Source organism: Panthera leo, chromosome E2 (assembly GCF_018350215.1).
Source record: "Panthera leo isolate Ple1 chromosome E2, P.leo_Ple1_pat1.1, whole genome shotgun sequence".
In the NCBI taxonomy this organism is placed as follows: Eukaryota; Metazoa; Chordata; class Mammalia; order Carnivora; family Felidae; genus Panthera; species Panthera leo.
The window spans coordinates 26,585,001-26,599,859 of NC_056693.1; the positions used below are offsets into that span (position 1 = coordinate 26,585,001).

Here is a 14,859-nt window from a genome sequence, read left to right on the forward strand (position 1 = left end):
CAAAGGGTAAGAAATCAGTATTGAGAATTCTATTTCACTGCTGGAGATTATTCGTGGTCAAATCTCTTAATGAGAGATTTGTGAGGACACTAATGATGAGTTTTATTCCTTAGTCAGGGTGATCACATTTGTTTAAGGCAATGCAGACAAAGACAATGCAACAATAAATTAAGAGAATCACTAGAATTGAAGGTGCAAACAAATGCTTTTATTAGTGATAGTGAATACTTAAAAGGAATGAAAAAACAAGTCTTGTTAGTTTCAGAGGCTTAGGACATCTTGGAAAGTAGGACTTAAAATCTTGAATTTATTAATGAATATCTTATCAATTATTCCTAGTGGGCATGAATGGTAAATGGTGACGTTTGCCCAGAGATATTAATATCAAGAGTAAGGCTTCGGAGGGCATGTACTAAATATATGCTATATATAGACTCATGTCCACTAAAAACCCAGAATCATACAAATTAAGCAAAGGCTTATCGAGTCTGCATACTTGCATATGCCTTCAAATTCTGCAAGCGTGCAGCTGCAGAGTGTGAGAGAGGTGAAGGTTCTTCAGAAGCCCAGCAGCCTACGTGCCCCTCCACCCGAGCACTACAGGGTCTGAGCCCAGTATAACGGAGCCGGAGCAGAACATGGTCTCCCAGCACTTCCTCACCCCTACCCTGCCTCAATATGCTATTCTCCTTTCGCTTCCTCTCACGCTGTTCCTTCACATCACCTCTGATTCTCCCCATCTGATCTGGTCTCTCATCCCAGCTTGGAGAAGGGCAAGGGGCTGTCAATGAGAAGGTCCTCTAGACCTTTTCCTGAATGAACATGTGCTGTCTTCTCAAGTCCCCTTCCCCCCTGCCGAGCCCCTCTTTTCATCTCTCACCCACCTGACTGTCATTCACTAGTTGGCATTACAAGCCAAACACTGTCTTCAATGTGAGGAGCTATTCTGGTAGAATTCTGAGGCAAAACCACCAGGGCATTCTAAGTGCTTCAGGCCAGAAGAAAATAAAGGGGGTGTATGCAGGTGAGGAAAGAACAAGCGGCCACTACTTAGGTTTCCAGATACTGGTAGGCTTAATAGTACTGACTTCACTCCATAAGAGGACAGTTTGAAAAACTGTTTTTAATGCCACTGGTCATATTTAGGACCTTCTCTTATTCAACCACAACAAAACTCCCCTCTATTACTTATTTGTGTGCCTTCTCTTTAGATCACAAACTCCTTACAGCAGGAAATGTGTCTGAATCACGTGTGTTCCCAAAGCCCCGCTCTGTGCATTGCACTTGGTTGGTGCTCAGTAAGGCTTTTAGAAAAAAATATAAAAGGTGCAGATTAAAGCCTGTTGTCTCCAATGCATTAACACCTGCTTTCTGAGTGATACGCCAACCGAAGAAATGCAACATACTCCTGTCACACTTAGGGTCAGCTGAGACCATCTTTCTTTATGTGGAAGAAATGCTGAGGGCTCAGGCATAATGACAAAGTAAGTCACTGGCCAAAATTAACCAGGAGGAGATGGATAATGTTTGAAAAGCATCCTTGGGGTCACCACATAAGACAAGACAAACATTACTTTCAGTATGCACCAAAAAAGAGAACTCAATGTCTGCTCGCTCTTATGATTCTCGGTCGTGTTTTATTTAAGAAACATACAAACAAAAAACATTCTAACCTAACAGATTTTATGTAATGCTCTTAAACCCGTATAGCAGAAAAAACAAACAAAAAAAACAAAACCAAAAAAACCCCACTGAGTATATAACCTTAATGACCATAAATACTAAAATCCTCAAACCCCTTAATCTAGTGAGTCCTCTATGCATGTGGATCCAGGGGCACCATGAATGGTTGGTTCAGTGGAGCAGGTGGTGGGCTCCTCGCCATCCCACACCCACCTCAGTAAGGAAAACAGCCTTTCGTACCTGTCATCATGAGAAGCAATTCTTTCTCCAAAGACCATCCGGGCAGGAGTTAAAGATAATATTCCAAGCTCCTGGAGCTGGGTTAAGAAGTGCTGTTCTGTTCATGGAATAAGTTGAATACACATTCAGAAAAAGGCTATCTTCCCATATGTTTAAATAAATGAAAGCACCCTCAAATGTTTCACTTGGAGAATTATGGAAAACCTTTTTTCTGCTGACTCAACAAGACTCAATTATACTAACTCATTGGGAAAAAAAAAAATTAAGCAACACACATACTAAGGCAAATACAACATAAAAACTGACCTTAGCTATTTTTTAAATATAAAAAAGTTCAACTCATTTGCTCCTAGAATTGAGTAAATCATAATCCTACCATCAAGAACTTTTTCACAGCCATATCACAAGCAGTAGGACAGGGACTGATGACATAAGTCCCAGAGAGAGGGTGGGGTAGAGCAGGGAACATTGCTGGAAGCAGAGGCAGGGACACACGGCTCTGCCCTATCCCAAGGTAGGCCTATGTGGTCCCCCTTCCAAGAGGCTGTCAAAATATCTTTCTAGCTGGCATCTTACCCAACCTCTCTCAGTTATCTGCACATTTACTGATATTTCATGGGAGTGGGTCGCGACACAGAAGAAAAGAGGGTCAAAGCCAAATTACAGAAAATCAGTCAATGGGCAAAGAGCAGCTAAAAGCTCAGGGTCTAAGATTCCCACACCCGCATCCCCTACGATGATTACTCACCACTGGCTTAAACTGCAACATGCACACACCGTGTTTTATTGTCCTAGAAATGCACAGCACAGGAAGGCTTGCAAGACCCTTTCAAGGATCCTATTGCAAAAATTAGTGGCTCTGCCTCATTCCTCAAGCACTCTCTGTTAAGACAAATACGCTCTCCAAATGAGGGAAGTTGGGATACTTGAGAAATGTGTGGTCTTACCATTTCCATCTCAACAGTGACTAAGTTTCACTTCCTGTTTAAATGATGGGTGAGCTCTGTTCCCCCTCCCTTCTCCCATCCACCTCTTGTGTCTAGGCACACCAGTGGGCTAAGCTGCCTGACACCGTGCCACCACTCCCCTATCATGAACTATAAGAATAGGTTTCTCTAGAATACTGCATGATTCACGGTAAGTTTAAACATCCCGTGTGTGGCCTGCAGTCAGCCATGCAGTATCACACAATTAACAGACATAATTTATATTAAACTATTAAAAACAGACTGTTCAGAAAACATTGTCTTTGAGGGTTTCCAAATTTATCAAGTGACCATTTTAGAAAAGACTATTTAATGAGGCAAAAGTCCAGACTAATGGAAAGACATATTTAAACTACTCTTTAGAAAGTCAGGAAAATTTTTGTGATGTATAAGGAACTCTAATATAACTTTCCACATAAACAACTATGTTAAAACTTTCCATCCTTCCCCTAAGCACTTCTTATGCTGTAACACTCTCTTCAACTGATGTTTCACAGGGTCCAAAAGATTTACAATTTTGTTTTTCAAGCTGCTGCCACTGCAGCATGTGGCTCTGCTCTAAGGAGTATGAGTTGCCATTGTAAGCAAACTCATTAAACATCTAGAAAAGGAGAAATCTGGAAGGATCAGTTTGCCTCACCTGTGACATTAGGATCACGTCTTGTTCTCCACTGTGGGACAAATACAGTGATGTTTCTGTTGCCAAGCTTCCAAAAATATTCAACCGCAATTGCAATTCCACGACAAGAAAAGAACTTTTTCAGACCGTGGCTATAAGAAAACAAAATTTATTTCAGCTTAACGTATGAGAAATTTCACCATGAAAATGTGAAAAGGTAAACTCTATACATAACAAAAACAATGGCAATGAAATTCCCTTTACATTTTACATTCCCTTTTACATTTTTTGGCATTAAGTTCCATAGTCTGTGACCTTGCAAAGCCAAGAAAGAACCTATTGCATGAAATGTGATTCTTAATAGCTTTATGATTTTTCTTGTATTTTGTTTGGTTCATTTAATTGAATGTGCTATTGAGATAGAAGGCAGCTTGAGTTTCATGGTAATACTTGTTTATTGCACTTTCTATTTTTTACTTTATTATTATTTTTAGATAAAGAGCCCATTCTAGAGAGCCCTGCCTGGTCAATGGCCTCTAAGAATATTCTACGAATTTTATTAAGAAATTTGTTGCTAAAGCAGAAGTAGACATGATGACTCTTCCAGGACATGGTCCTTACAACTTCCAAAGGCTGTGGGGTAACCCTGGCTCTGGGGCTCCATACCCTTTCTAGGGAACCGTGGAACCTACTCAGTTTGCAGCTTCTAGGAAATAAGATGAGGGCAGGATTCCAGTGAAACTAACTAGGGGCCACGGCAGATGATTTTGCTGAAGGAAGCAGAAAGTGCTGGGAGTAGATGCAAACGAACAAGGAACTGTACAGAATATGAGTCAGTATACAATTTTCTGTAAAGGGCCAGATAAGCTTTGTAGGCCATATGGTCTCTGCTGAACTACTCAACTCTGCCAACTGCAAATGAATGAGGGTGGCTGTGTTCCCTATTTGCAAAAAACAGGTGGTGGCCAGATTTGGCCCACAGGGCACAACCCCACATTATAGTGGATTAAAAAGTGACCCCACCCAAAAATGTGGTAACAAATTTCAAAAGAAACCAGAAAAAATATTTAGTTGTGACCTGCAGTACTTAAGTAAAAGTGGACATTTTTTTAAAAGTGTATTTTAAAGTCTGAAATTTTGTAGGTGGTAATCCATTTGTCTAGCCATGAATATTAGAAAAAAAATCAAAACCCCTGTGAAGCTGCAGTTTATGAAATGAGCATAACCTATGTTCACTAATCTTTTTTTTTTTTTTTAAATTTTTTTTCAACGTTTTTTATTTATTTTTGGGACAGAGAGAGACAGAGCATGAACGGGGGAGGGGCAGAGAGAGAGGGAGACACAGAATCGGAAACAGGCTCCAGGCTCCGAGCCATCAGCCCAGAGCCTGACGCGGGGCTCGAACTCACGGGCCGCGAGATCGTGACCTGGCTGAAGTCGGACGCTTAACCGACTGCGCCACCCAGGCGCCCCCTATGTTCACTAATCTTAACGGACACTTATATTCCAGTGACAGGAAATCCAGCATCTTCAGTCCTGGCTTCTCTTCATGTCAAGTGTTTCCACGTCAAAACCACTTGGTGGATTAATTCCTTCATTTAGAAGTCCTGCCACCTCAGGTACAATGTGTTCCAAGTCAACTCCAGACTCCTAATTCCAATCCCTCCTCAAACTCCATTTAGACCCTGAAATGCAGCCACGAGGTCTTTGATCCTGCTCAGGGTTTTCAATGGCACTATCCCTCCAGAAAAACCCAGAGCATGGCTCCAAGATCCCCTCTATACCTGATCAGTCGGAAGGGATCTAGAAACCATCATGCATCACCACACTCGTTTCTGGCTGGGTAGGCTTGCTATCTCCCTCTTCCTGGGCAGTGAGGTTTTTTTTTTGTTTGTTTGTTTTTTTGCTGCTTTCTTTGTAGACCAACTCTTAGACCTTTGCCCATTCCTTTCCTCCAATGCCCTTGGGACTCCATTCCAGACCCTCTTCTAGGAGGCCATCTCTAGAGATAGGTCCTCAATCATCCCTCTTCTTTCCTGTCTTGCTTTCCTGTACTGTGCACTGGAATGACAGAATTAGGAGATACAACAGAGTTAGATTCCTGTTAGAAAAAAGAATGAAACCCCTGAAAGACAGAGCAACTTCCCCAGGCTGCACTGCCCTGTGGTAATTGTGCTGGGACTACTCAGGCTTCCTTACTCCTGGGCCAGTGCCTTCCTACCACCCCACAGTGGTACTGTCTCCAACTAAATCTGTATTCTCACAAAAGCAGGAATAGGCTAGACACACAATAAACTTCTAACACCCAGAAGAGCAGCTCAGAAACTCCTTTTAGAGGCTAACACCCACTCTCTTCTCAGTGAACCATAAATAAGAGACTACAATGACATCAGCTTTACCCAAGAAAACATAAGCAAGTAAACAAACCCATTCTTGATGAAATAATTCAGTATAGTTTATCTAAAAGCATTCAAAATATGGCAAGAATGTAGCAACAGGACATCTGTTACTGGAGAAAGGCTGGAGGCAATTTTTATAGATGTGATCTTTTAAAAAAATCTTTAAAAATCACTTGAGGGGGACAAAACATAAGAGACTCTTAAATACAGAGAACAAACTGAAGGTTGCTGGAGAGATTTGGGGTAGGGGGATGGGCTAAATGGGCAAGAGGCATTGTTGAGATGAGCACTGGGTATTATATGTAGGGGATAAATCACTGGATTCCACTCCTGAAATCATTATTGCACTATATGCTAACTAACTTGGATGTAAATTAAAGGTTTTTTTTTAAATATTAAAAAAAATTCAAAGCCCAAAAATAATTATGCATGACAAAAAAAAGAAAAGAAAAGAAAAAAATCATTCTAATTGCTTAACAGTAAGAACAGATATAGAGTTCATGTCAACCACAGCCTGACTATGAAAATCCAAAATACAACACAGCCTACTGGTTCTTAGAAAAACCAAGGGATATGTACGTTAAGTCTTGAAAAAAACAATCCTCGAGAGAAATGCATTAAAAAAGCTTGTAAAGTTTGGCTTATTCATCAGATACAAACATGTACTAATTTTTTCTCTTCCTGAAAAGCTTTTTAAAATTTTTTTTAATGTTTATTCATTTTTGAGACAAAGCCTGGGGGGAGGGGAGGGGCACAGAGAGAGGGAGACCCAGAATCCAAAGCAGGCTCCAGGCTCTGAGCTGTCAGCACAGAGCCCGATGCAGGGCTCAAACTCACAGAATATGAGATCATGACCTGAGCTGAAGTTGGATGCTTAACTGAGCCATCCAGGCACCCCAAAAGCTTCTTTAGATGGCAATAGTAGAAAGCAGGTGGACCCCAGTTCTGTTCCACTGTGTCACTGAGGAAATGAATGAAGGGATATGCAAGTAGATGTAATGTTGTGGCCCTGTAGTGGGCCCAAGCTTAGAGAAGAAGAAATGGAATTTCCAGAAACATGAGCTCTATAGTAATTCCCAAAGTGTTATCCTCAGTGATAAGATCAAATCACTTTGGATACCCTGAAAAATCTCCGGAGTAGTTTTAGGAATAAAAACAGCAGTTCGAAATTCTGGTGGAAACAGATAGATTCAGCCAGAAAACAGAACTACAGAAGAAAATTAAGTGGAGTCAAATTAGTGTCTTCAAAATAATATGGAAGATCCCTACCACTTCCCACTTCAAATCCTACAGCCCTAGGCAGAAACCACGGAGTCTCCTCACATCCCTGCGGTCAAGCCACAGGTGCTTGCTGACATGTAGACCCAGATCAACTGTCTGTTTTGACTCAAAGGGTTTATATACCATTAACTCCTCCTTTACTTCTGAAAAGGTCAAGCTCTGGGGCTCCCAGCTCCAAATGCAGAATGAGCAGATATTAGGGCCAAGAGGCCAGGGTGTGCAAGGGGGATGTAAACTCCTGTTCCTTGTAATTGGAAACAAGTCACATCATCCGGTTGTTTTCCCTGTTATAGGAGGCAGTACACTGGAAGGAAGAGTGTCTCAAGAAGAGAGGAGATGGGTGACAGACACCTGGTAAAAACTCATGGCAGTGATGGAACCAGACCCAGCAGTGTGGGGGAAATAGTAAAAAAACAAAAAACAAAACAAAACAAAAAATCAAAAAAATCCCAAAACACCCTTTTGGAGTTACCCAGGGAAGAATAATTTCCTTCTATAGTTTCCACTTAATAAAAATAGCCATGAGACCCGGATATAGAAGACTACCACATGAAAAAATGGTTAAAATATATAGCTCTGGCAAGTGAAGGGGCAAACCTCACCTACATGGAAAATTAGCTGCCAAGTTAAGTCAGGTGTCCTAATGCCGAAGTTTCAGACTGACCAAGCCCGAGTGTTATCTAGCCACCACTGTGATGTCTAGCTGTGCACCGCAAACAATTTCCATTTACTCATCACATTTGACTCATTGTGACAAAGGGGAAAAACCAAGTAGAGATACGCATAATTAGCAGCATGAAGTCGGTATTTTGGAATTTCTCACAGAGTGTATGAACTGCAGACAGCACGCTGGATAAACTAATAAACAAAGGCTTTGCAGAAACCCAGGGACAGCTAGGCCTGAGCTGCCTCAGAGTGGGGATCACACCAACAAATGCTATTAAGGGCTCAAATTTCTTTTTTAACTACTTCCCCAACTAGGTGGGTCAAATAAGTAAGGTTTAGTCAGCACTGCTTAAAGCAACTCAAGACTTAAGTATCCTATGTTGCCAAGGCCTGAAAATTCCAACCTCACTCTCTATGGGAGAAGACAAGGTACACAATGGCTCTGGGAGCCTATGGGCTCACATCTCCAGTATAATCTTGGACAAAATTTTTAAGCCATTTCATGTTATATAAAGAATAGATCATTTTTACCTCACAAAATTGGTGTGAATATTATGTTTTAAAAGATATAGTACCTGACACATAACAGGTGTTTCAGCCTGAAGATTCCAAATATTTGTTGAAGAATGTCTCAGTTAAAATTTAATCTAAACTGATCACTATAATAACAATCGAATAACAAGTTATAAAAGGATGGTGAAAAATCATTTAAAAAATTCTAATCTTTCCTAAGTCATTAATTCTTTCATTCAACAAAACATTACTGAGTGCTTACCATGTACTAGCACCATGGACCTGGGAATATTTTAGTGAACAGGACATACAAATCACTTCCTTCATGGAATGTACAATCTATAATTCACATTTAATACTGAAGCGACTGATTATAAACAAGGGTTTTTTCCCAACTTTTAGAAAAACCTGAGTTGAATTTCACATAACATTTAAAATAATCATTTTAAAGTGAACAATTCAGTGGCATTTAGTACATTCACAATGTTGCACAATTACCACTTATACTTTGCTCTAAAACATTTCTGTGATTCCAAAATAAAATCCTGTGCGCACTAAGCAATCTACCCCCAGAATAAGAGTTAATTTTAGTTACTGATATTTTCAGATCAATCTTTATCAAATTAAGTCTGACTTTTTAAGATAATACATCCTTACAAAAATGTTGCTTTTAAACTGAGACATCTGTGAATTCAAAGAAAACTGGAATCCTCCCCAAATAATCAGCTTTCAAAAGAAAAATTAATGAAAGTCTACTCATGGTTTCCCTTAGTGCACTAATTCAGTGGTTTTCAAAAGAGATGGCACTGTACCCAAGGGTGTTAGGAAATATGTGGGAGTGTTTCGGGGTGTCACAATGACGGCGGGGGTGGGGGAGCAGTACTATGGGCAAAGTAGGAGGGACTAGATATGCAAAACATCCTATCATGGATGGACTATACACAACTCCAATAGTGACCCCTCTGAGAAATACACTGGTTACTACTCCAAAAAGGTTTTAAAATAATGTCATTATCACTGCTCATTCTACATTAATTTGCATTTCTTAAGTCTCTGAACACCTATTTGGGAAATCTTTCCACTCATAAAAAGTGAAAAAGGATTAATATTAATTCACAATCATGACCTAAATTTCATATCATAATTTGGCTCAAGAAATCATCACAATGAGGAACTGGTACTGGGCTTGGACTGTGGGTGACTGAAATTGCACTTTACAATTTTACTTAGATAATGCTATGCAGCTGTGGGCCATTTGCTGGGTTTCCCCCAAAAGAACTGGCAAAAGCAAAGTGAAATAACAACAAACAGCATTATTTAGAAATGAAGACAAGTATATTACGTATTTTTCCAGCCCACCTTCAAACTTTAACATGTGAAATTCTGGGATTTTTTTTTTTTTCTTTTGACAGCAAAATACATCAACAATTCATTCAAAAAATAAAAAGAATCCTTATTTTAAAAAGATATTAAAGTACTTATAGATAAAATAACATATCTGACATTTACTTCAAAATTACACGGGTGAAAGGTAGTAGGTGGGGGTACAGACGAAGGGAGCCTGGCCAAGAGCTGAGAACTACCGAAGGTGGGGGAAGGACACATGGGAATCCCAAACATATCCAAAAAGGGAATCATTCTATTACCTTTTTATGTATTTGTTTGAAAATTCTAATAAAAAATTAACAAAACAAAAAATAAATACATAACAAACAAAGAACTCCTAGGAAAGAGGCCACACACACATTCGCTAAAATTCAGTATTTCAACATCTTCATTCCAGTCCAGGTGCCCCTTTTCGTGAATGATAGCTACTTAAAGTGCCAAACCTTTGCAGACTTCTTCAAAATCAATGGAGTGACTGACTTTGAAAACTGGAGAGTCTTTACCTAGCAGTTGTTGAAATGGCATGATAAAGATGACCTCAGGACAGGGCAAAAGGCAATAGATTGCAGCAAGTGAAACTCAGCAGGCAGAAACCTGCACAAGGTCAAGCAGCAGATCCACAGTGGGGCAGAGACTCTTACTCGACCTCCCTCCTCTTCTTAGTCACTGTATCAAACTGCCTCTTAGAGAAGAAGCCCAATCCTGTACCGGACATACATATAAAATCAGACTCTTCAAAGCGTTCCAAGACAGGTGAGATAGAAATGATCATTTAACTCTTTTTACTAAAAACAAATACACAAGCTTTTAGTAAGAACAGAAGACCAAAATGAAGCTCAAACTGATGAACTTCCTTAGAAAGGAAGTTGCCACCACTCTATCAACAAATTATAACAGAAGTACATTGCATCCATTATCACTGCATCTTGGCTAGAGCCCTAGCATACTGTAGTACATAAAGTCAGAAAAATCTTTTTGGATTTAAGCTTCATCCTTGTACTCAAAAACTAATGATATTCATGGTGTTAAGAACCTAATGATTAAAAGAGAGAAAAAAAGACACCTAATGATTTAAAAGTCACTATGTTGTTTATCACTGACTAGGCAATGCAAAGTGAAAAGACAAATTTTCTATCTCCTGTCCTCAGAAATACAGGTTCAGCAGGGTGAAGCAAAGTTTACAACTCTAGAAGATGGAATAACCCAGCCTTCCAAACAGCTGTTTCGTGGTTTTTGTTTTTTTCCAGTAAGACTACAGATCAACTAGAAAGATGCACAGGGTAGTGCCTGTAACTGCATGTAATTGTGAGACACTGCATAGGGCCCTATTTACAACTATAACAGGACTTGCAGAGAGTGGACTTACGTAATTGCGACATTGCTCCCATCTATAACAATGTGCTTCAAATCCGTTCTCCCTGGCTCATTTTTTAATTCGAGCTTGTAGGGTATTTTCAGAGTATCTCGAAACCTTTGAACGCCCGTAACTGAGGAATCAATATGATCAGACGGTCCCGCCAACCTTGCGTCAGTAACTGAAGGTAGGAGCTGGGGCAGTGGCATTGGTGGAGAAAGGGGTGGACAATTTGACTTAGACTGTGGAGAGCTACAACACCCGGAACGGTTTTCACAGGCAGACTTCACATTACTTGGAAGCAAGGGCTCTGCTTGCTGCTGCAAACCATTTTCAGGAAAAACTGGAATTCTGGGCTGGTGACTTGAAGCGCCTCTGGAAACAAAACTGACTTCTTTGGGACTTGAAGGGACCACAGAGGGTGAAAGGCCATCAGTTTCAAGGTCCACGTTACACATATAATTCTGGTTTGAACTCCAGATTTCTTGTTTCTGTTCTATCGGCACTGTTTTGAAAGTGTTAATTTTGCAATTTGAGGTACATGGTTTTGATTCTTTGAATGGCAACTGAGAAAATTTTTCTACCATATTTTGCTGTGTGTGAGTTTGTATTTTCTTTGGAGTAGAATCTGTTGTAAGCTCATTTATGCTGCTACAAACACCTTTATTTTTGGTTCTGTTGGTCTCCGGACACATAGTACCAGGTGAAGATTCTCTGTCTTCTTGGAATCTCTTATTTTCTTTTTCAATTTCTTCTAAGAGCAATAATGGTTCAGTAGATGGCCCATACTCCCTAATGACCTTTTCAACAATTTCTTGGGAATAGCCCATGGTTTTAAAAAAGTTCACAAGGATATTGTATTCCATTTCCTCAGTGGTGTCCTTTACATCTGGACTTAAATTTTCAGGATCAGCCGAAGAATCAGATAGGTCAATGATTACATTTCCAGCTAATGTCTTACCATCATGTAAAAGCTCCCCCTCTTGAACATTTTCCAAAGAAAACTGTTTCTTCGTATGCCTTTCTTCAGAATCAGAAAATCTCCTTTTATGACAAATTCTGTCTTTGGAAAGTGCCTCTTCATCTGGGGTTAGACCATTTATTGGAACAAAAAGTACATCTTGTGAACTAGAAAAGATTGTGTCCATTTGTTTTGTAAGCTCAGAAACAGGAGTGCCAGCTTTATTTCTTGCATCTTCCTGCAAAACAATTTCATCTCTGGAAAAATTCAGCCCTGTGGCAGCATTCTGTGTAAACTCTGTTCGTTTAGAATCTCCAATTTCAATAACATCATCATTTCCTGTTTCAAATAAATTCTCCTCACCTTGTGTAAGTGTCAAAAGCTCTTTTTTCAAGGAAGTGGGCAAAATTAACAAGTCCATTGTATAATTGTCTGCACGAGCTTCAACAAATTGTTTAAATTCCCTTTTTACCTCGGATTCTTTCTGACTGTTGGGTAGGTTCTCATTATTCTCAAAGAGCTTTACGAACTGCTGAATGTGACTCCTAGCCATGACCACAGCTTCAGCACTTCCTCTGATGCCAAGAAGACCAATGTCCAGAATGCAGAGATCAGCACATGTGTCCTGAATCAAGCTCTTCAGAAACAGGCTCTGTGCCCCAACAAAAATACAGTGCATGGCCTTGGGATAACATTCTCTTTCTTCTAGTTCAGGTTCACAGATTCCTTTAATATATTCCTGTAAACAGAAGATGAGATCAATTTACAAAAGCTCTTTATAGCACATATCATGTTACACAGGTAATTACAAATGTCAAGCTGTACAAAAATCAAAAGCATGGTAATAATGTGGGGAAAATGCCATGTTCTAAAAAAAGATTTAAGATAACAGATATAAGTTGCTTACTCGTTTTCATTGGACTTGAAAACTTTGCTACTCTAAAAGGCAGGTATCTGTAACATTTTCAATAATGTATCTTGCAATAGGATCTTTGGGGTCTGCCCAGCTGCACAGTGGACAAGACTGGACTTACTTACATCTGTAAGTAACAAACATTTTTGCTTGCTACTAGGCATTTATTGGTACTATGACCTAATTAAGAGATAAGAAAATAAAGTCAAACAATTTACTCTAGAACAAACTTTCACTTTTGCTTTGCTACTACTGCCCCTTAGTTTCCAGATAAATTGATTTTTTTGAAGGCATCAAAAAAAAAAAAAAAACCAAAACAAACAAAAAAAACCAACATGTTCCAGCCAGCTGGAACAATGCATACCCTACATAATTTTATGCCCCCCCCCCTTTTTTTTTAAATAGAAAAGCCAAACTGTTTAGTTTTTCAAAAATAAAGAACCAGGGGCACCTGGGTGGCTCAGTCGGTTAAGTGTCTGATTTCGACTCAGGTCACGATCTCGCGGTTTGTGAGTTTGAGCCCTGCGTTAGGCTCAGAACCTGGAGCCTGCTTCGGATTCTGTGTCTCCCTCTCTCTGTGTCCCTCCCCTGCTTGCACTCTCTCTCTCTCAAAAATAAAAACGTTAAAAAAATTAAAAATAAATAAAAATAAATACATAAATAAAAATAAAGAACCAGAGAATGTTGGACAGTATTGCCACTCTCAGAAAACTGAGTTTTTCTAGAGTTTCTAGTAAAGTTGCTATTAAACAAGGCCTCAGTAAAGTAAGAAAGGGACTGGGTTCTCTAGCAATTAGGTTGCTACTGGAGGCCTTAAGAACGAAGCAAACTCGCATGCGCATGCACAGGAATGGTGGATACACTTGTTAAGAATGTGGGCACTGGAGCCTGTTTCTGGGCTCAAATCCCAGCCATGAGACTGGGGGTCTTCTCTAGTTACACAGCCCCTCTACCTCATGTCCTCAACTGTCAGAGAGGATAGTGCAATCCCAGGTGTTTTCAGGAAATCTGATTCGATAATAAAGCTCCAACAACACTGTCTTGCATCTAGTTAGTGCTTACTAAATAGTAACAACACTTTAATTATCAGTGAAAATTTTCTGGAAAGACATTTGTAAGAAATGAGCCTGGCAATACCTGACCCGTACTTTATACTAAAATTACAGTAGTGTTATTGAAATGGTGCTATTGAAAAGCTCAGCCTGCGCCACACTGGGGACAATGAGGCTTTGCAAACATGTACCTACTACATACATGTTTTTCTAGTGACCACGGGGCTTCAGTTAAAATTTATATACCAATGGACACACATTCCTTGTTTACATATTTAGAACTACAACATCCCAGAGGCACCTGGGTGGCTCAGTCAGTTAAGTGTCCAACTTTGGCTCAGGTCATGATCTCATGGTTCATGAGTTCAAGCCCCATGTTGGGCTCTGTGCTGACAGCTCAGAGCCTGGAGCCTGCTTAGGATTCTGCGTCTCCCTCTCTCTCTGCCCCTCCCCTGCTTGTGCTGTCTCTCTCTCAAAAATAAGTAAACATTAAAAAAAAAAGAACTATGACATCCATGTGAATAGATGAAACTCCAGAAATATGAGGAGAATGTCACAGGAAAAATCTGACCGAAGCAGTATAATGTTCAATCATGAGACCTATGTCCTCTGTACAAACCTGGACTGTCTGTGGACTTAGTGGTAAAGATTAGAGGTAACCGGTGCTGGATAGAGGAGCGCTGTTTATTAGAGCAGTTTGCTAATTTTGTAACACTGTAATTGCGTTAAAACACAAAGCACAGCAACTGAACATCCTTTCTTCCTAGATATGCAAGCAGAGTGCTAAATATTGAAGTCCGCATCCC

At 39.9% G+C, this 14,859-nt stretch overlaps 1 protein-coding gene across 1 annotated transcript in view; it reads right to left on the reverse strand.

The window, feature by feature from the left end:
• N4BP1 (NEDD4 binding protein 1) overlaps window positions 1-14,859 on the reverse strand; it is a 50,026-nt gene that overhangs the window by 9,631 nt on the left and 25,536 nt on the right. The window contains exons 2-4 of the mRNA XM_042917775.1: window positions 11,140-12,827; window positions 3,550-3,680; window positions 1,924-2,020 (exon numbers count right to left, since the gene is read on the reverse strand). Of these exons, the coding sequence (XP_042773709.1) occupies window positions 1,924-2,020; window positions 3,550-3,680; window positions 11,140-12,827 (1,916 nt within the window). The remainder of the gene's footprint in view (window positions 1-1,923; window positions 2,021-3,549; window positions 3,681-11,139; window positions 12,828-14,859) is intronic.